This window comes from Triticum aestivum, chromosome 5D (assembly GCF_018294505.1).
Source record: "Triticum aestivum cultivar Chinese Spring chromosome 5D, IWGSC CS RefSeq v2.1, whole genome shotgun sequence".
NCBI lineage: Eukaryota > Viridiplantae > Streptophyta > Magnoliopsida > Poales > Poaceae > Triticum > Triticum aestivum.
In genome coordinates this window covers 128573267-128595624 of record NC_057808.1, presented here as the reverse complement: position 1 = coordinate 128595624, position 22358 = coordinate 128573267, and the positions used below count along the sequence as shown (strand labels likewise).

The 22358-nt window shown below is 43.2% G+C and overlaps 1 protein-coding gene across 3 annotated transcripts; it reads left to right on the top strand.

Annotated features, from left to right (window-relative positions):
- Positions 1–7427: 7427 nt before the first annotated feature.
- Positions 7428–22262, top strand: LOC123119874 (phosphoglucomutase). Of its 3 annotated transcripts, XM_044539834.1 has the most exons (18): positions 7439–7606; positions 9847–10068; positions 10278–10344; positions 11148–11331; positions 12163–12215; positions 13211–13299; positions 16477–16701; positions 17727–17791; positions 19334–19394; positions 19466–19583; positions 19656–19737; positions 19817–19889; positions 19990–20051; positions 20142–20237; positions 20596–20750; positions 21433–21529; positions 21626–21703; positions 21796–22262. In XM_044539834.1, exons 1-18 carry the CDS (start codon positions 7600–7602, stop codon positions 21901–21903), a joined length of 1842 nt encoding a protein of 613 aa, XP_044395769.1. In that variant the 5' UTR covers positions 7439–7599; the 3' UTR covers positions 21904–22262. The 3 variants fall into 3 exon arrangements, with proteins under 3 accessions (XP_044395771.1, XP_044395769.1, XP_044395770.1); XM_044539836.1 differs by lacking the exon at positions 9847–10068 and having other exon boundaries at positions 7428–7606; XM_044539835.1 differs by lacking the exon at positions 7439–7606 and having other exon boundaries at positions 9864–10105.
- The last annotated feature ends 96 nt before the right edge of the window (positions 22263–22358 follow it).

Below are 22358 nucleotides of genomic sequence, written 5' to 3'. Positions count from 1 at the left end.
ATCAACCTTACATTTCTTGGCATTCACACTATGAATATGTGTAACATCACGTTCGAGATTCATTAAGAATAAACCATTGACCAACGGGGCATGACCATAAAACATATCTCTCATATAAATAGAACAACCATTATTCTCGGATTTAAATGAGTAGCCATCTCGCATCAAACGAGATCTAGATACAATGTTCATGCTCAAAGCTGGCACTAAATAACAATTATTGAGGTTTAAAACTAATCCCGTAGGTAAATGTAGAGGTAGCGTGCCGACGGCGATCACATCGACCTTGGAACCATTCCCGACGCGCATCGTCACCTCGTCCTTCGCCAGTCTTCGCTTATTCCGCAGCTCCTGCTTTGAGTTACAAATATGAGCAACCGCACCGGTATCAAATACCCAGGAGCTACTACGAGCACTGGTTAGGTACACATCAATAACATGTATATCACATATACCTTTGGTATTGCCGGCCTTCTTATCCGCTAAGTACTTGGGGCAGTTCCGCTTCCAGTGATTGTTTCCCTTGCAATAAAAGCACTCAGTCTCAGGCTTGGGTCCATTCTTTGTCTTCTTTCCGGCAGCTTGCTTACCGGGCGCGGCAACTCCCTTGCCGTCTTTCTTGAAGTTCTTCTTACCCTTGCCTTTCTTGAACTTAGTGGTTTTATTCACCATCAACACTTGATGTTCCTTTTTGATCTCCACCTCCGCTGATTTCAGCATTGAATATACCTCAGGAATGGTCTTTTCCATCCCCTGCACATTGAAGTTCATCACAAAGCTCTTGTAGCTAGGTCGAAGTGACTGAAGGATTCTGTCAACGACCGCGTCATCCAGGAGATTAACTCCCAGCTGAGACAAGCGGTTGTGCAACCCAGACATTTTGAGTATGTGTTCGCTGACAGAACTATTCTCCTCCATCTTACAACTGTAGAACTTGTTGGAGACTTCATATCTCTCGACCCGGGCATGAGCTTGGAAAACCATTTTCAGCTCTTGGAACATCTCATATGCTCCGTGCTGCTCGAAACGCTTTTGGAGCCCCGGTTCTAAGCTGTAAAGCATGCCGCACTAAACCAGGGAGTAATCATCAACACGTGTTTGCCAGGCGTTCATAACGTCTTGGTTTGCTGGGACGGGTGCTTCACCTAGCGGTGCTTCAAGGACATATGCTTTCTTGGCAGCTATGAGGATAATCCTCAAGTTCCAGACCCAGTCTGTATAGTTGCTACCATCGTCTTTCAGCTCGGTTTTCTCTAGGAACGCGTTGAAGTTGAGGTTGACATTAGCGTGGGCCATTTGATCTACAAGATATATTGTAAAGATTTTAGACTAAGTTCATGATAATTAAGTTCATCTAATCAAATTATTAATGAACTCCCACTCAGACAGACATCCCTCTAGTCATCTAAGTGATACATGATCCGAGTCAACTAGGCCGTGTCCGATCATCACGTGAGACGGACTAGTCATCATCGGTGAACATCTTCATGTTGATCGTATCTGCTATACGACTCATGTTCGACCTTTCTGTCTCTTGTGTTCCGAGGCCATGTCTGTACATGCTAGGCTAGTCAAGTCAACCTAAGTGTATTGCGTGTGTAAATCTGGCTTACACCCGTTGTATGCGAACGTTAGAACCTATCACACCCGATCATCACGTGGTGCTTCGGAACAACGAACCTTCGCAACGGTGCACAGTTAGGGGGAACACTTTCTTGAAATTTTAGCGAGGGATCATCTTATTTATGCTACCTTCGTTCTAAGCAAATAAGATGTAAAACATGATAAACATCACATGCAATCAAATAGTGACATGATATGGCCAATATCATTTTGCTCCTTTTGATCTCCATCTTTGGGGCGCCATGTTCATCATTGTCACCGGCATGACACCATGATCTCCATCATCATGATCTCCATCATCGTGTCTTCATGAAGTTGTCCCGCCAACTATTACTTCTACTACTATGGCTAACGGTTAGCAATAAAGTAAAGTAATTACATGACATTTCAGTTGACACGCAGGTCATAAATAAATTAAGACAACTCCTATGGCTCCTGCCGGTTATCATACTCATCGACATGCAAGTCGTGATTCCTATTACAAGAACATGATCAGTCTCATACATCACATATATCATTCATCACATTCTTCTGGCCATATCACATCACATGACACATGCTGCAAAAACAAGTTAGACGTCCTCTAATTGTTGTTGCAAATTTTTACATAGCTGCTATAGGTTTCTAGCAAGAACGTTTCTTACCTACGCCAAAACCACAACGTGATATGCCAATTTCTATTTACCCTTCATAAGGACCCTTTTCATCGAATCCAATCCGACTAAAGTGGGAGAGACAGACACCCGCTAGCCACCTTATGCAACTAGTGCATGTCAGTCGGTGGAACCTATCTCACGTAAGCGTACGTGTAAGGTCGGTCCGGGCCGCTTCATCCCACGATGCCGCCGAATCAGGATAAGACTAGTAACGGCAAGTAAATTGACAAAATCGACGCCCACAACAACTTGTGTTCTACTCGTGCATAGAAACTACGCATAGACCTAGCTCATGATGCCACTGTTGGGGATCGTTGCAGAAATTTAAAATTTTCTACGCATCACCAAGATCAATCTATGGAGTCATCTAGCAACAAGAGAGAGAGGAGTGCATCTACATACCCTTGTAGATCGCGAGCGGAAGCGTTCAAGAGAACGGGGTTGATGGAGTCGTACTCGTCGTGATCCAAATCACCGATGATCCTAGCGCCAAACGGACGGCACCTCCGCGTTCAACACACGTACGGAGCAGAGACGTCTCCTCCTTCTTGATCCAGCAAGGGGGAAGGAGAAGTTGATGGAGATCCAGCAGCACGACGGCGTGGTGGTGGAAGCAGCGGGATTCCAGCAGGGCTTCGCCAAGCGCTACTTGAGGAGGAAGAGGTGTCACGGGAGGGAGAGGGAGGCGCCAGGGCTTCGGGTGCGGCTGCCCTCCCTCCCCTCCACTATATATAGGGCCTAGGGGGGCGCATGCCCCCTTTGGAGATCCCATCTAGAGGGGGGGCAACGGCCCCCTTAGGGTTTCCAACCAGGGGGCGCATGCCCCCTCGGGGCAACGACCCCCTAGGGTTTCCCACCAGGGGCTGGTTCCCACGCCACTTCAGCCCATGGGGCCCTCCGGGATAGGTGGCCCCACCAGGTGGACCCCCGGGACCCTTCCGGTGGTCCCGGTACAATACCGGTGACCCCCGAAACTCTCCCGGTGGCCGAAACTGGACTTCCTATATATAAATCTTTACCTCCGGACCATTCCGGAACTCCTCGTGACATCCGGGATCTCATCCGGGACTCCGAACAACTTTCAGTTAACCGCATACTAATATCTCTACAACTCTAGCGTCACTGAACCTTAAGTGTGTAGACCCTACGGGTTCGGGAGACACGTAGACATGACCGAGACAACTCTCCGGTCAATAACCAACAGCGGGATCTGGATACCCATGTTGGCTCCCACATGCTCCACGATAATCTCATCGGATGAACCACGATGTCGAGGATTCAATCAATCACGTACACAATTCCCTTTGTCAATCGGTACGTTACTTGCCCGAGATTCGATCGTCGGTATCCCAATACCTCGTTCAATCTCGCTACCGGCAAGTCACTTTACTCGTTCCGTAATGCATGATCCCGTGACTAACTACTTAGTCACATTGAGCTCATTATGATGATGCATTACCAAGTGGGCCCAGAGATACCTCTCCGTCATACGGAGTGACAAATCCGAGTCTCGATCTGTGCCAACCCAACAGACACTTTCGGAGATACCTGTAGTGCACCTTTATAGCCACCCAGTTACGTTGTGACGTTTGGTACACCCAAAGCATTCCTACGGTATCCAGGAGTTGCACGATCTCATGGTCTAAGGAAACGATACTTGACATTAGAAAAGCTTTAGCAAACGAACTACACGATATAGTGCTATGCTTAGGATTGGGTCTTGTCCATCACATCATTCTCCTAATGACGTGAACCTGTTATCAATGACATCCAATGTCCATGGTCAGGAAACCGTAACCATCTATTGATCAACGAGCTAGTCAACTAGAGGCTCACTAGGGACATGTTATGGTCTATGTGCTCACACATGTATTACGATTTCCGAATAACACAATTATAGCATGAACAATAGACAATTATCATGAACAAGGAAATATAATAATAACCATTTTATTATTGCCTCTAGGGCATATTTCCAACAGTGTTATGGTCCGGCAACCCCGAAGTGACAATAATCGGGACCACTCCCGGTGATGACCATAGTTTGAGGAGTTCATGTATTCACTATGTGTTAATGCTTTGGTCTGGTACTCTATTAAAAGGAGGCCTTAATATCCCTTAGTTTCCGTTAGGACCCCGCTGCCACGGGAGGGTAGGACAAAAGATGTCATGCAAGTTCTTTTCCATAAGCACGTATGACTATATTCAGAATACATGCCTACATTACATTGATGAATTGGAGCTAGTTCTGTGTCACCCTATGTTATGACTGTTACATGATGAACCGCATCCGGCATAATTCTCCATCACCGATCCAATGCCTACGAGCTTTTCACATATTGTTCTTCGCTTATTTACTTTTCCGTTGCTACTGTTACAATCACTACAAAACCCAAAAATATTACTTTTGCTACCGCCACCGTTACTTCCATACTACTTTGCTACTAAATACTTTGCTGCAGATACTAAGTTATCTAGGTGTGGTTGAATTGACAACTCAACTGCTAATACTTGAGAATATTCTTTGGCTCCCCTTGTGTCGAATCAATAAATTTGGGTTGAATACTCTACCCTTGAAAACTATTGCGATCCCCTATACTTGTGGGTTATCACCAAGGCAAGGAATGTTGAGGCCTATCACGTCCCTAATCCCAACCCCGCCTAGACTTGTGTCTCAGCTCATCATAACGGCCATGGCAACGTGGAATGAGCCACTCGTTCGGGCAGTTTTCCTACCAATAGATGTAGAGGCCATCTTAAGTATTCCGTTATGCACAAGAAACATTAGCGACTTCTGGGCATGGAGCGGCGAGAAAAGGGACGGTTTCTCTGTCAAATCAGCATACAGAATTATATTGAACACCAAGCTCACAAGGGAGAGCTAGATTGGGGAGGTTGCAGGATCTTCCGGGTCGGAGCGGGAGATTAATGCTTGGTCTACCCTCTGGAAGGCTAAACTACCACCCAAGATCAAGTTCTTCCTCTGGAGGCTAGCGAGGAGCTCGATACCCACAGCGGATGTGCTTGAGCATAGACATATGTCTGATTCTGCAGCATGCATGATCTGTGGAGCCCCAGACCTTTGGGAAAATAACACTAGGGTAGAGTTCTTCCCACTCCAAGGAGATGAGGTCTTGATGTTGATCTTCTCCAAGAGGAGGCCTTGATAATCCACAAGGATTCTTCCCAAAGAGGGGTCTTGATCTCCAAGAGGAGGGGTTACTTTGCTAACCCTAGAAATGAGCTAGATGAAGAGTACTTATAGCCTAGGGAGGAAATGGGGGTAAAAGAGTCAACATGCCCATAGTGCACGCAATCACATTCGGTGTAGTCCGGGCACCCGGGGTAAAGTGGCCCAGGCACCTGGAGGGAGAGGCGCTAGGGAGGGTCGGGCACCCGATGGTGGAGGGTCCGGGCACCCTCGGGCCAGGGGAGGCCGGGCACCCGAACCGATCAGGGGCCTCGCCCAGGCCGCGACTGTAGGGGGTCGGGCACCCGGGGGTCCGGGCACCCAGGGATGGAAGGTGCGGGCACCCGGGGTGTCCAGAGAGCCTCCGGTGCTTCGTGTCTTGGAGCTCTTCCTTCTCCTCCTTCTTCTTGAGGCTCTTGCCTCTTCATGATCTTCTCCTCGATACCTAGTCATGCACAAAGTCTCCGCTTGAGGTAGAAGCCATTTCTCATATGAAATCAAAGGGAGCTCAAAGAGGAAAGAGGTAACCTCATTTTCAATGGTACGTGCATGGGTTGTCGTCATCGGTCCACTTGGCGTTCGTGGCGGTGATGGAATGCCCATGGGGATGACCGTAGGATGCTCTGCATCAACACGTGAGGGGGAGTGTTGAAGCTTGAGCTTTTTAGTGGTAATACCCTACATCCTGCATGTCTGACTTTATTGATTGGTGTCTCGTATGAGATCTTGTCTCACGACTTGGGAGGCCCCTACCTCCTCTTATATATGTGGACAACGGTAGGGTTACATGAGCACAAGTCGGTTTACATGGTAGAGCCGTCTGTTTACATGGTAGAGCCCTATTAGATCTACTAATACATGTATCTTCGAGTAGTTGTTCGTATGGGGGAGACCTGCTGGTTGGGTGAGGGACATTGACTATAGTTGGACCCCAAGGCCGACCTAGTGATCGACTTCATTGGAGGTTGGATGCCCCGGGTATGTTGTATCGTTAATAGTCCCTGAGTCCTTCATGAGCTCAATTGCCGCGTCAGGGTTGATATGGATCTGAGAGCGCCGTCTAGAATTTCATGGCGAGCTCTTGAGGGGCACCTGAGTATACTTGAAATAATAATTGATCTTGTGTCGGCTCGCCTTGAAGAGGTTGAAGATAACACGACCTATCGGGGTTGTGGACCCTAGGAGGTCGAATACAACCGTGCCTGACGAACAAGGTGTCCGACCTCCCTTTCTTCTTTATTGTTGGAGACATCCAGTTCATAGAAAACCGACTTCACAAATGGTGATTTAAGCGAAGCATGAATCGTCACAATTTCTTTTTCTTTTGTAGACACTAAGACACGATAGTGCAGGGTGTAGCCCCCGAGCCTCTGGTTGACTTGCGGAGTACTTGTAAAACCAAGAAAACATGAAAAACCTGCAATTGCATTTTGGCAAATACTAGAACACCACATGGACATAGTCATTGTAGATGTTTTGTTTAACTGTTGGGTTGTTTTACTAGTAACCCACATGTGCGTAGCATTTTCAAATAGCAAGAGCGTCGAACCCAACAAGGAGCGAAAAGGAATGAGTTGATGGAAACAGGTAACAATTCACTATAAAAAGCTTCAAATAGTGACAAAAGTGCTCCAAATAGTGACAAAAGTGCAACTGTGCATCAACTGACACAATCCTTAATTGTGCTAAGGACAAATAAATGTTTTATTTTAGTTTTTATCATGTTTATGGCGCTTTGTATTCTGGTGAATATTTATACTAGATCCGTCTTTATATGAAAAAAAATCATCAATCGAGGTCTCAGATTGTGGATCTTGTATTTATCTCCTCTTATTTTTCTGGATTCTGTAAAATGTAAATATATGATGTTTTAGTAGTTCAATATTTCGGTACAGAGGGAGGAAAATAAATGATTTTCCTAATAAAAAGAGGAAAAAAAGATAACCAGGCTGTGGATCCGACGATGCCGCGCACCTTTGAGATGTTCGATCTGATCCAAGTATCCAACAACACAACTCCCTGCCCTGCCTTCCTCCCCGCAGAAAAAAAACCGCCTCCACTCCTCGTGCACGCCGTCCGCGCATACGCACAGCAAAGCCGGCTTCCCGCGAGCTCCTTCTCCTCACATCCATGGCCGGTCAGTGGTTCGCATCCTCCTCCTTCCACCCTGCAGTACGTACAACACCTACTCTAGTTGATCCGCCCGATCGAATTGAACCGTATCCTGTATCCGAATCCGTTGCCGCAAGCCCCGATTGGCCACCGCTTCGTTGTCCCGCGCCGTGTGGGGGATTCGGGGGCGTATTCGGAATAGAAGGGAGCCAGGTGAAGTTTCCGATTGGCCACCGCTTCTATTTTCCGACCGTAGAAGGGTTTTGTTTAGACCGATGGAACGGGTGAAAATCCACGTCAGCCCAATGCGTTGTGCAGGAGAGAATAGATTAGTGGGATTAGGGGCATGGCGAAATTTCATTGGGTTGATGAATGTAATAGGACGACGATAACTGCCACACGTGTGGTATATTCGACATGCGTCCACACACCGTGTATGGTGTGAGCAGGAGGCAGCCCATACGGGCTGTGTGTGGGCGGATATTAGAATTGCCCACACGTGTGGGCGCGGCTACTTCGTGCCACACACCCAACAAGTACTACTCATCTCCACCCCGTGCGTGTGGCACGAAGCAAAAAATGCCCACACGTCCTGGCGCAGCTACGTTAGGTACCCCGCGGGATGACTATTTAGTTGCCATCCTGGTTGGCAGATGTAGTTATCCGGGATGGCAAGTGTAGTTGTAAAAGCATGGCAACTCTATCTGTTTTGGTTAACTATAGTTGCCATGTCTAATTTATGGTAGTTGCCGCGTGTAATCAAACCGTAGTTGCCGTGTGTGATTAACTACTTGCCACATATGGTCAAAACAGTAGTTGCCATGTGTGTTTACCTAGTTGCCACGTGTGGTCCAACCATAGTTGTCATGTATTGTTAATCACAGTTGCCATGTGTGTTTATCTGGTTGCCACGTACGCGCAACTGCAGTTGCCGTGTAGCAAAGAACCACAGTTGCCATGTGTGTGTACCGAGTTGCCACGTTCGCGTAACTGCAGTTGCCGTGTAGCAAAGAATCACAGTTGCCATGTGTGTGTACCGAGTTGCCACATTCGCGTAACTGCAGTTGTCATCCACAAGGTAGGAGTGTCGTGTGGGCGAAAAGCAGTTCGCCGACACGCGCATGACCTAGGTGGTGGCTGTGTGGGCGAAACGCAGTTCGCCCACACAGCGCAGCTGGCAAACAGCGTGGTGCGGGCGTGTGGGCAAACTCTCCAACGCCCACACACCAGCCCCGTCCTACGTGGCACACAAAATCAACCTTTTCGTGCCAAGATTGGTGCAAAAGGCACTGGACGACGATCGAGGCGTGTGGGCGAGTTGGGTAACGCCCACACGTGTGGGCGTTAGTGTTTCCGATGTAATAATTGTTGGTTTTTTCTGCTTGCCTCTTCGATCGGAGGACTAACTTTTGACAAGCAAAGTTATATCTGACTGAAATTTTAACCGATTCAATCACTGCTTGTCAAATAAAGAAAATAAGAAACTTGAACGGCTGGTGAAATTCACTGATTTCATGGAAAACCACCGTGGATGAAGACTGACAGCAAAATTTAGGGCCTTTCTTTTTGCTGGCAGCTCTCCGTGGGTATCTTCGGGTCCAGAAAGATCCATATGGACCATATTTCGTGGTGTTATGATAGTTGTTGTTAAGCATTGTATTTCGAGATTCAGCTAGTGGTTCATGTGAGCTGTCAATATGTTGTGATGTTTCATCTCACCAAATAATATTCAGTTGTGGGTATGGTTGAAATAAAAAAGATGGAAAATATAAAAGATATTGTCCAAAGATGGAGTGTGTTTCATCAATGAGTCCTGATAGTTCGTTCCCCTAATGTCTAATACTTGCTTTTTAGCCAATATTGTTTTCATTCGAAGATGTTTCTAGTTCGCTGTGAATGAAATTCCACTTCCAGTTTTAAACTGAATGTTGGCTTCAACAAAAATATAAAGTTTAATTGTTCAGTATTCAATCATTCTAATCTTATTCCTAGATATAAGCATTTTATCTTTCAAAATGAGAATTCTTCAATTCTGAGCCCGTGCATCCCTTCTTTAATTAGTTGCTAAATAGGTTCTGGAGTAATATATAGGGTATGGTTTCACACATGCCTATATTTTTGTAACATATATTTAAGAAATGAGAGTACAAATATTTCTGTACATTTTGTGGAACAAAACTATGTTATAAATTGATCCTAATAAGCGATTATCTTGTGCACTGTCATAAGAATAGAAGAAGCTGATAGATTTGGACATTTGTGCAGCATTATCAGCGAAGGTCATACAAAATGCATTCTTGGCACAAGATGGTCCACGGACTAGGCACAATCCAAGATATACCTGTGACTTTTGTGCCCTCAATACCCGCAGCATGCATTCCGTCCAGGGGTGTAGATTATCATTAGCTGATACTTCAGCCAAGTGGTTAAATACCACATCAACAGCATGGATTAGCTTTGGGAAACAAGGAAATATTAGCTGCAATGGTCTGTTATAGGCTCTCAATGATCGTTATTAGTTTACGTAGGTTTTTTCTTTTTACCCGCTCAATATGGCGTGTCTGTCATATATTTACCTGTTTACTGGTTTTTTCTTTGTCAGATCATAGCTTGGTTACTGGTTTTAGATAGTTTCCGCTGTGCCATGTATGCTCATGCGAAATTCTGAAAATTTTCTTTCATAACTTCCATTACAGCTACTCAAGGTGCCAGTGATGTCTTGTCCATTGACAAAGTTGATTTTCTCAAGCTACAAAATGGCAGGTATAACAAGGTTTCTACTTTGTATGATGCTCTCCTTGACATTGCATGCTCTTAATTCTTATAGTGAGACTGTAAAAACTATTTTTTTTATGTATGCACGGTAACAAAACATGTACTTTATTTCCTTGGTGTTTCTCCAAAAGCAGTGAAAGCCAATGGCGTGCATAAGCTTTTCAATCCCCTGTTCTTATTGAATATTTAATTTAGTTGCTTTAGTAGTTCACAGAAATGGCCAATTTACTAATTTAGTATCTACATTTGCATGTCTACTCTGCTGTGTTTAGGCCATCTATTATGTAGACAAGATTCTGTATCCCAATCCTTGGGTGAGAATCAATGCTTGTCGGTACTGTTTCTGTTAGTTCACCTTTTAGCAGTAAGCAACTTTCCACACACATTTTTCTTAAAAAAATATTCTGAACATATTGACCCAGCAAAGATCTGAGTGCCCTATGAAAAACAGCTACATCTACATATATGTTGCAATATTCAGAGATGTTTTAGTATAGTCATATATCACGTTAAATACTTTCTCCATTTTTATATACAAGACCATTTCGTTTCTTGTGTCAAACTTTGACTTATAATTTTGGTCAACAGAATATGGGTTATATGTCATCAAAAATATATTATTGAAAAGTTCTTTGAAATGTGCATCCAGTGACATACTTTTTATGACGTATGACTAAAATTTTGTTGGTAAAATTAATGGTCAAAGTTAGACATAAAAATATGAAGTGGCCTTATATGATGTGTTACAAAGAAAAATCAACTTCTTTTATACAGACTATTTTGTTTTACAGTGATATTCGTGGTGTTGCTATTGCTGGGGTTGAAGGTGAGCCTGTCAATCTTACGGAGCTTGTTGCTGAAGCTATAGCTGCTGCATTTGCTGCATGGTTATTAAACAAGAAGAAAGCGGATGGCTTGAGACGTTTAAGAATCTCTGTTGGACATGATTCACGAATTTCTGCTCATAAATTGCAGGTGCCTGATTTTTACGCATTTAAAAAAAGGCCCCGCAAGGTCCTGTGTGCATTTTTGTCAAATTTATTATTTCTAGTTATGAATTCTTAATTAAGCCATTATTAGACCAAAATCATGTTCCCACAAGTGATAGTTTGGACTTTCCGGTCATTTCAAGTGTTAGCCGAGAAACTAGGGTAATTTGTGTCGAATCGGATAAAATACGGTGACCAATTTTTACCTTCAGCTCATTGGGTACCTGGCATGCTGTTATTGTGTTTTTTTTTCAAGAGTACGCCTAGGCGTACCATATTTTTATAGAAGGGATGTTATTGTGTTGGAGGTGGACTTCTTACCACATGTTCGAGCTCTGGGAATTAATTACGGATTGGGGGTACCACCCCACGCACACTCTCCCTCTATTTTTTTTATTCAGGCAGGAACTGAAAGGTTGTGGAAGGTTCTCCTGTAGTTGTATGATATGTTAATAGCTTTCTTGTTTATAACGGCAGTATATAAATGGTACTTTTTGAAGGACAGTATTTAAATTTTGAAATCCGAGTAGAACCCTATTTGTAGATGTGCATGCTTAAATACTTACATCCTTAGTTGTTAAGTTTGAGTAGATAGCTCACATTTCCTTAAAAGCTTAAGGTTCTGGACGAACTATGATATCAGAGTTCAGAACATGTCTATCGCAATTTTAAGACAAATAATCATGCACGGCACACATTTAAGTATACGCCATAGGTGGATAGGCCTGATGGAGCCTAGACATCAGAGGAAGTAAGTTCATAAGTATCATTTGGATAATTATTTGACTATTGAATATTGAATAGTAATTGTTTTCAGAATGCAATTACTCATGGAATCACTGCTGCCGGACATGATGTTCTACAGTTTGGGTGAGTTCGAACTTCTTTTTTGCTTACATTCAAGTATACGAGATCTTTTGTGTTGTATAGACTCTAGCAGGGACTAAAAACGGAGACGATCTGAATTTTCTTGTCATGTGAGATCTTTTTATACTTAGAATCTGCACACATCCTTTTTCTATTGCAAGGGTAGACATCCATTATTGGAAGCTAGAAACTCACTCATACATCCGTTCTTGGGAAGGTAGAAACTCACTTTTGACTGTTCCAAGCGGTTTGCCCGTTTGAGCTCTCCATAAATATGCGACTTCTCTGCTCTTACATGCCAACAAATATGAGTCGAATATCCAAGACAAAATTGCTTATTTACCAGTATATAAAACCCTTCCTGTCAGATACCACCAGAATAACTCCTTATTCATTCCATGCCATCCATTTTCAAATTGTGTTCACTGTTTGCAATCGCTCTCAACTTGCCGTCCAAGGCTGTTAAATCAAGAGAACGTCCATATTGCCTGCCCTTATGTGAAATGGTGAGCCGAGAATATGCCATCCAGTTGATCCAGCATTCCATGCATGTATGTGTACTCTTGGACTATTGGTTATGCATTCAGCTACGGTTATTCAGATTTATGCTATATGTCTATGCATGTACTAAAGTGTCAACAAAATTATATCAAATCTTCCCTGATGGCATGTTCTGCAAAAGAATGAACAATATGATTCATGTGGCATGTGTGCCTTATAAATTGCACAAGACAAATCCTCTTCCAGAGACAAGCACATAAGAAACCCATACCCGGCATGATTCCAGTTGAAGCGGCGGATGACCCTAGCAAAATGGACACTAGAGACAATTCCTTTTCCAGAGACAAGCACATAAGAAACCCATACCGGCATGACTTAAGAGCAACCCTCGGACGACAAGCTAACTGTGATGAAAAATGATTAATAATATTTGAAAATATGTTAAGTAGATGAGCAATACCCTTCTCAGTATTCAGTTCTGACAATGTGTTATATAGATTGGCTTCAACACCGGCAATGTTCAACAGTACACTTACCAAAGATGCGATAAATCATTGCCCAGCAGATGGAGGCATAATGATAACAGGTACTATTCCCAGTTTGGTATGCTCCTTCACAATCAAGCATTTGTATATATCAGTAATCAATTCCTCTACCAACTATTTGTATTGTTACCTGCTGATACTATTTGACTATCTTTATCGCTCTTTATTTATTTGAAATTTACCCATCTCAGCAAGTGCGTATTCATGCAGTCACAACTTTATCTGGCCCTTTGGTTTCTACCAGATTTTTTCTCTAACACTACTAACAGTGTAAACACGCCACGACTTCACCCTGAGATCTCTCCTAGTGCTGCTGTCCATTACCACATAGAAATCGCACACAAACACTTTGTTCTTTCAGGGCATACTGTTAGGAAATATGCAACATGTATTTCCTGGGGGCCAAAGGATAGTATATATACAATGTACAAGTGGAAAATATGCAGAAAGCCCCTTATAGGCTATATGGAAAATTAATATAACTCTTAACACCCCCCCCTCAAACTCTGGGTGGATCCACAACACTGAGTTTGGAGAGATAAAATCCATGGTGCGCTCGAGTCTTGGCCTTCGTACAGAAATCTGCCAACTGTAACTCGGAAGGCACATACTACAGAGTAGCCCGATCCTGCGCACCAGCGTGCACAAAAGAAGCATCAACACCAATATGCTTGGTGAGCTCATGCTTCACAGGGTCACGCACAATACTAATAGCACTTGTACTGTCTGACAATCGCAGAGTAAGTGTAGTGACTGAAACACCGAACTCCTGAAGTAACCATCGTAACCAAGTCAACCTCTGCCGTGAAAAGAGCCATAGCTTGCAACTGAACCTCTGCACTCGAACGGGAAACTGCAGTTTGTTTCTTCGTTTTTCAGGCAATGAGAGAACCACCAAAAAAATACAGTCAGCAGAAAGTGAATGGCGATCCGAAGGATCACTAGCCTACGTAGCATCCGAATGGGCCTAGAGTTGTGCCAAACTGCAGTGGGGAAAGAAAAGACGGTGAGAGATCGTGCCACAAAGATATCGGAAAACACTTAGAAGGTGACTATAGTGAACCGAAGTGGGAGCAGAAACAAACTGATTCAAAATATGGACATGATAGGAGATATTCGGACGAGTGATAACTAGATAGACCCAGACTCCCAACAAGATGATGATAATGTGTCGGATCAGACAAGGGGTTACCATCGGAAGCACAGAGGTGAACATTGAGCTCCATGGTAGTCTCAATAGTGCGCTCATCAGTAAGAGCAGCACGAGCAAGGAAATCCTGGATATACTTTTCTTGGAAAATAAAGAAGCCATGAGAGGTAGAAGAAGCCTCAGTCCCAAGAAAGTAGGGAAGAGGGCCAAGATCAGACAAAACTGTTCACTAAGACGTGCTTTCACAGAGGCGATGTACTTAGAGTTGTCACTAGTGATCCGTAAGCATAAAAGGAGATATGCTCCTAAGCCCCTTACTCACATATGTGGCTCTTGTGTGTTTTGCATATTCGCAAGCATGTCAGCTCGCCCTTGCCTACTCCACACATAACATCCGTAAATATTCTGCTCATCTTATCAAAAAGATGTCCCATCCTACAGTGATGGATCATCGCCTGCTTCTCCTTGTTCTCCATTGTCGCAGCACACACCAAGTCCGGCTGCACCTCCTGGTCCATGTACCAGAGCCCCCTACGCCTGGTGCCAGTCCCAACCGTCTGCCTCGTCTGTCGCTCCTGAACCTTGCAACCGAATTGGTCAAGGATCACACGACAGTCTATTTGATCAACGGGAGCACTGAAAGAGACCAAATTGACAGGAAAAGCTGGCACATGTAAAACCGAGGATAGGGAGATGGTCGGAATGCACTTTACTGTACCAACCCCTATGACAGGCTGTTTTGTGCCATCTGCAGTTTGCATAGTGCCCGTGTGAGGAGGATACTTATTGTAAGACTCGAACACGCAGGATTTGCCAGCAACATGCCTAGATGCTCCAGAGTCTAGAACCCATTCTGGACCATTCTCATTAGTAGCAAGAGATGTCATTTCCAGATTATCGTCATCAATGGAGGCCCAGTGAGCACAGTCTCCACAGCGAGCATTCAAGCCTGCAGTTTGGAGCTGTGATATGAAAGCATGAAGCTCCTCCAACTCAGCCCTCAACTTAACGGTCTGAGCATCCTTCTCAAGTGTCGCCCCCTCGGCTATTTCCTTGTCAGCCTGGATTTCCTCCACCTTCCTCTTGTGGCTCTCCAATTCTTTTACCAGTTTTGTCTTCTCAGCTTCTGCCACAGACATGCTGTGTTTCCCTTTTGGTTCACCCATCTTTGCTCAGGATAGTCAGCAGCAGCACAACACCAACACCTGCAATTCAGCCAGCCACCTTCGCCTCTGGCAAGCAGCAAGCAGCAACGAGCAGCCTTCACAGCCTTCCTGCTAGCACGACCTTCCTCTCCTCTGCAAACAGCAGCAGCCGCAACACTAACAGCAACAGTGCAAAGAGCACCCTCTGCCGCACCAACAGCAAGCAGCAGCAACTGCAGTTCAGAACAGCAGCAGTTCGTCACCTTTCCTTTCTTTACCAATCTGCAGCAATCAGCAGCCAGCCGCACCTCCTCTGCTCCAGCAGCCACACTCAAGTGCGAGCAGCAGCAATAGGACCCTTCTTCTCTCCCTTCGCGCAGCTTAGCAGCTCCTTTCTTCTTTCCTCTCCTACCAAGCTCGCTGCCTCCAGCTCGCCGGAACCAGCCAGCCGCCGCAGCTCCTCTCGCAGCGCCCTGCCAGTCGCCGTGACGCTCAGCCACACACGCGCGCGCACACACAGCCATGCCAGCCCAAATGCGCCGCCGCCTCCTCGCCAGACCCAGCCGCCGGCCGGTGACTAGGCCACCATCGCCGTCATCCCCAGCACCTCGCCTGCGTCTGATACCATGTTGAATCGCGGGCTCACCTTGTCCGTGGCTCTGTCGTGTGTGTGTGGCGGCTCACACTGGGAGACGACCTGCTGCTCCTTTCTTCTAGGTCTTGCCCTTGGGCTAGGCCACATGGGCCAAGAGGAGATGGCCCCTGGCCCATACCGGTTCAACACCTTATATACTAATGTGCATGTATCCTCATTCTGACAGCAATGATTTGCAACTTTGCACTAGTTTATAGATCATTTCTACTTCATTTCTTAAAGTTTTGTTAAATATAGGCTCACTAATTTTTTGGCTGGTTATGTACAGCGAGCCATTTACCCTACAATCGGAATGGTTTCAAGTTTTTTACAAGTGATGGTGGTCTAAATAAGACTGATATTAAAGATATATTGGAGCGGGCTTCTAGAGTTTACGAGGAATCTGCACATTGTGGCAAACAAGAACAGACCGGTGTCGTGACTCATGTGGACTACATGTCAATTTATGCTTCTGATCTAGTGCAAGCAGTTCTTAAATCTGCTGGAAACAAAGGTGTTCATCATATGCTTATTTTATACTGCATTTTGATTCATTAGGCAATTTATACTCGATCACATTTAGATTTCTTGCCTTCGCTTTGCATCTCTGATGGTTTTACTTCTGTCATCAGTTGATTTCTCATTGTCATTATGTCATATATAAATTTCATGCGTTCAATAAAAATATATTTGCTGATGAATTTCACATTCTATTTATATTTTGTTTGGTCCTAGTTGCCGTGATGTCAACATATTTAATTATTAATATTATATGCTTTATTTATTACTCCCTCTGTAAAGAAATATAAGAGCGTTTAGATCACTAAAGTAGTGATCTAAACGCTCTTATATTTCTTTACGGAGGGAGTACTATCTTATACTCCCTCCGTTTTTATTTACTCTGCATATTAGCTTTTGTTTGAAGTCAAACATTATAAACTTGGACCAAGTTTATAGGAAAAACTATAAAACATATACAATACAAATTTAATACCATTAGATTCAGCACTGAATATATTTTCACATCATATCGATCTTTTATTGTAAATGCATATTATTTTCTATAAACTTGGTCAAACTTTATAAAGTTTGACTTCAGTCAAAGCTAATATGCGGAGTTAGGGATGCAAGGCGGCGCCTGAACCCGGCCCGCTTCATATGCAAAACTAGAAAAATCAGTTCCAGCTGAATTAGAGTGTGTTAGACTAATTTGTACTATTTGGGGGGTCTTTGCGGGATGCCGTTCTGCACCCCTATGTGGTGTAAATAAAAACGGAGGGGGCATAAGTATTATTGTTATTACAATCCACATTTCTCGGATTCATTACGCATGTCAATTTCTACTATTCATACCCTTTTATCTGCTCATTAGAAAGCTACTGGTTCATGTATCTCACATTCTATTTGTATTCGAATATGTGACTATTGGCTATGTGGAAGTTGATCTGATAGCAAACTGTGAAATGATTGAATATAAAAAAGATAAATATGAAGGAAAATGACTTTTTTATGCTTGTATTTTTGTCCATTTGGTCTTAGAGAAACCATTGGAGGGACTGCACATAGTTGTTGATGCAGGGAATGGAGCAGGTGGCTTTTTTGTGGTAATGTGTTTACTCCTACTTGTTCTGTAGCAGTATGTTTTTTCAGTCCGGGTTTTTGTGTTGTGCATTCTATCCTTACCTTCGGTCAACTGGTCGACAAGTCTATTGAATATTTTTCTCAGTTTTCTTATGCAATATTATAGACACATTATTCTAATAGAAACAGAAATTTTGTTATTTCAACCTGATTGTTACTCCCATATAAGACAACAGATTATCCAAAACGTTAAGTTTTCTGAATTTGAACTCAGCGTTTCAAAAACTTAAAGATGGTTTGGTTTTGAATTTATCCACTCAATTTGGCTGCCAGCAGAAACCGGATTTTTTTTCCCAGGGCGAATATGAGCCCTGGTGAAATATTAGTTTTTTACTTCATATTATTAGAATATGTGCTTATGGCTGACTCAATGAACATAATTTTTTGATTTCGATAAATCTATCTGCCATGGGGCATGAATTTGGGTTTGGTGTGGTATGTAGTAATAACAGACTAATTTTGTTGTGGGCTACCAGGTCCAGGTGGGAGTCCAAACAGAGAGGAGTGCGCTAGCAGATTTGGTAGGCTAGGTGTTGAGATAGGAGTTCGTATTGATTACTAGAGAGGCCACTTGGGCCTAAGAGGTGATGAGCCAGGCCCATACCAATTAAACAAAACACAAAGTCTAATCCACCAATATTAAATTCCCAGTAAACATTTAGACTTGGTAAGGAAGTTTGTAAAGGTTTAAAGAGTTCATACCCTGTGATACCACCCCTTACATGCTCCCAACTTTAAAAACCCCCGCTTGTGCAGGGTCCGGGGAGGGTCTGACCACTTTGGGTCTTTTGTATCCAACCTTTCCCTACATTTCTGCCAGAGGCTGTTTCCAGGACTCGAACCTGTGACCTCATGGTCACAAGGCAACAGCTTTGCTGCAGCGCCAAATGCTCCCAACTTCCAAACAAATAAATTCGAATGTTAAACATAATTCTAATTTTTTTTGTGTGATTGGTCACAAGACATGTGTATACAATACCTAAAATTTTCAAATCCAAATTCAAAATACAAAAAGGACAAATTCAAATGTCAATAGTATCCTTTTTGTTTCTCCATGTGTACTTTGGATTTTTTTGTGTGCAGATTGTAGCACATGTCTTGAAAACATTCACACAAAAATCCGATTTTTTTGAAACATTTAAACATACAGAAGAAAACATTCTATCCAAAGTTGACCAGAGATGTATAGGACCCCTGGTGAATATTTTAGATAGTTTTAGGACTCAAATATGTAGTTTTATAGATTTGGGACTAGCTTGACACACCTCCAATAGTTTTAGGACTTACGATGATATGTATGTCGTGCTTAACCCGTTTCCACAATTGCACCCATAGATTACTGTATCCCAGGTTGATGGTGCACAACTCTTCTTTGTCCCCCCCCCCCCCCCCCCCCCCCCCCCCCCCCCCCCGCGCGCGCGCGCGTACTTCGTACTTGGGGACTCCTGAAATAATGTAATATTGCCTTTGATTTGGATCTGGAATTGCTGTGGTTATTGGACCAGGATAAGGTACTAAAACCATTAGGAGCTGTTACTGATGGGAGCCAATTCCTGGAGCCTGATGGTAATAGCTGGATCTTTTCTTCATTCCACTAATCTCTGTGGCTTTTCTCTCATTATGAACTACATATTTAGGTTTGTTTCCCAATCATATTCCGAATCCTGAGGACAAAGCTGCAATGGAAGCCATTACACAAGCAGTGCTTAATAATAAGGCAGACTTGGGCATCATATTTGATACTGATGTTGACAGGTGCAAAAATAACCATTGAGATTCTGCATATGCGTAATAACATCAATGTTAAAAATCTTTTGATTTTTGCAGGTCAGCTGCTGTTGATTCCAGTGGACGTGAGTTGAACCGCAACCGATTGATTGCTTTGATGTCTGCCATAGTTCTTGAGGAGGTAAGGTTTTGTCGAGCTGCAAATTTGTTTCATATTACTCTGTTGCTTGTGTCTAATTAATTCGTTGATCTGCTACTAGCATCCAGGAACCACTGTTGTGACTGATAGCGTGACATCAGATGGACTGACTGCATTTATTGAGAAGAAACTTGGTAGATACTTTTTTTGAACTGAAAATTTGGTATTGTGCTAGTTACAGCTTGGTGCTTTATTTGATTAAATGATGATTTTCTTATCTATTTTATGCTCAAGGAGGGAAACACCATCGATTCAAGCGAGGATACAAGAATGTAATAGATGAGGCTATTCGTCTGGTTAGTTTGCTCTTTCTTCATGATTCAGATTGCCCTGTAACTTGTCCCATGATACCTAGTAGTATGAAATGCAAATTATGAGTATTTCAGAATTCTACTGGTGAGGAATCACATTTGGCGATGGAAACAAGTGGCCATGGAGCACTGAAAGAGAATCACTGGCTCGATGATGGAGCATATATGATGGTAAGGGTGTTTATTCTGCTACATTCCTTGAAACTTTATGAACCATGCAATTATATGGGAACCAGATGAAAATGTTGGCATTTTATGCTTAATATTGGTTGGTTTGAAAAGATCTCTTTGAATCTTTATGGCATGTTAGCTGAATTTCTTATAGCTACAACTTCAGAAGCATTGCTATTTGTATCCCTCTGTTCTTATGATAGTTCCTCCTTACTAGACTAATTCCAAGAGTATAGAGCATTGTAGTTCCCGAAAGAAAACTGGAATATCATATTCCTGAGGACACGTTTAATTGCCATCTCTCTTTATTGGCACACGCTTCCATACTTATCTTCTCTTATTTTATTTTTTGCCTTAGGTTAAACTTCTGAATAAACTTGCTGGTGCCAGAACATTGAACCCAAACATCGGTAGTAAAGTTTTGACTGATTTGGTCGAGGGCCTTGAGGAGGCTGCTGTGACAGTGGAGATAAGGTTGAAGATTGATCAAAATCATGCAGATTTGAAAGGAGGGTATGTTAAGTTCTAACCGGCAGCATTCAGTCCATTTTCAGGAAAATGATGCTACCCATGGCCTTGACTACTGGCTGAAATAAACACACTTTCATTCAGTAGTCAGTTAAGGTGGGGTATCATGGAAGACTAGCCCAATATTAGATGGAAATGGGGCAATACTTATAATAGGAAGCATGCATGAACCTCAGTTGAACTTGCCACGGCAAAATTGATTGAACTGTTGCTTAACTTTGAGAGTTCTAGTTGTCACATGCTTCTATTGTGCATAAGCGCATGTCTCAATGTGTTAATATTATGAGTTCATCTGCAGGACATCCATGGAATGCTCCGAGTTAGATTGTTTTTATGTTATAAGAGTTTCACATTTGAAGGAGAATAATTAGCCATGTGAAAATAGGGTTACCCCTAGTCTTTTAAACAGTAAATTAGTTATCCCATTTAGTTTGCATGCTGTCACAAAGAAGGGCAGTCAAGCTTGACTACAGGGATGTATTTAAGTCACTAGTGATCTAAACGCTCTTATATTTCTTTATAGAGGGAGTACTTTATATCAAATACTCCCTCCGTAAACTAATATAAGAGCATTTAGAATACTAAAGTAGCGATCTAAACGCTCTTATATTAGTTTACAGAGGGAGCACAAATTAAGTTCATGGGTTTAATTTATTCTTTTTTGCAGGTCCTTCCGTGACTATGGAGAATCAATCTTGAAACATTTGGAGAGTGTGATCAGCAAAGACCCAAATCTAAACAAAGCCCCGAAGAATCATGAAGGCGTATGTAGATCATCTTTGCTTGTTTCCGGAAGCTGATGTATACATCTTCAGTTCTCTACTGATTAATATTTCATGCTGCATTACTATGCTACGCAGGTCAGAGTTTCTGGATATGGTGGCTGGTTTCTGTTGAGGCTATCCCTCCATGATCCGGTTCTTCCCCTTAATATTGAGGTTGCCCTTTCTTCCTTTTTTCTTCAACTGTCAAACCTTAGGAAGCACCATTCTTTAAAAAAAATTGATCGTCATGTCACATGTGCATGCAGGCACAAAGCAAGAATGACGCCATGAAGCTCGGACTTGCAGTGCTTGCTGCTGCGAGTGAATTTTCAGCATTGGACACAACTGCATTGAACAAGTTTTTGCAGCAGTGAAGGGTAGGAAAATCGATTGATCTGCAGCCTTTGCATGGCGTCTTGTTCGTCTGTGTTGAGCTGGATTTGGATACAGGGCAACAATACTATACAAAGAAATACTTGTTTCAAACTGTGCCCTACCCATATATATACTTCACGGCCTCTCCTTGGTAAGGAAGTACCAAAACGAATTCTTCATGTTCTCCAGCAGATGACAAAGCAATTGTCAAAAATCTTGCATACTGACATGGCCGCATGGATGCTTTGTCCTTGAATATTTGCAACTTAATAGTTAGGCCCTGAAATCTCACAAATCTGCAAGGCAGAAACATGTATGAACTGCTTTTGAATTGAATGAAGTATCTCCTGCTTGATTTTGCCGGTGTGTTGCATGGAAGTGAACATTTGAATCCCGATCTTGCATTTGCTATGTGTTCATGAAAAGTTTCAATGGTACTGATTTCGCATGCATT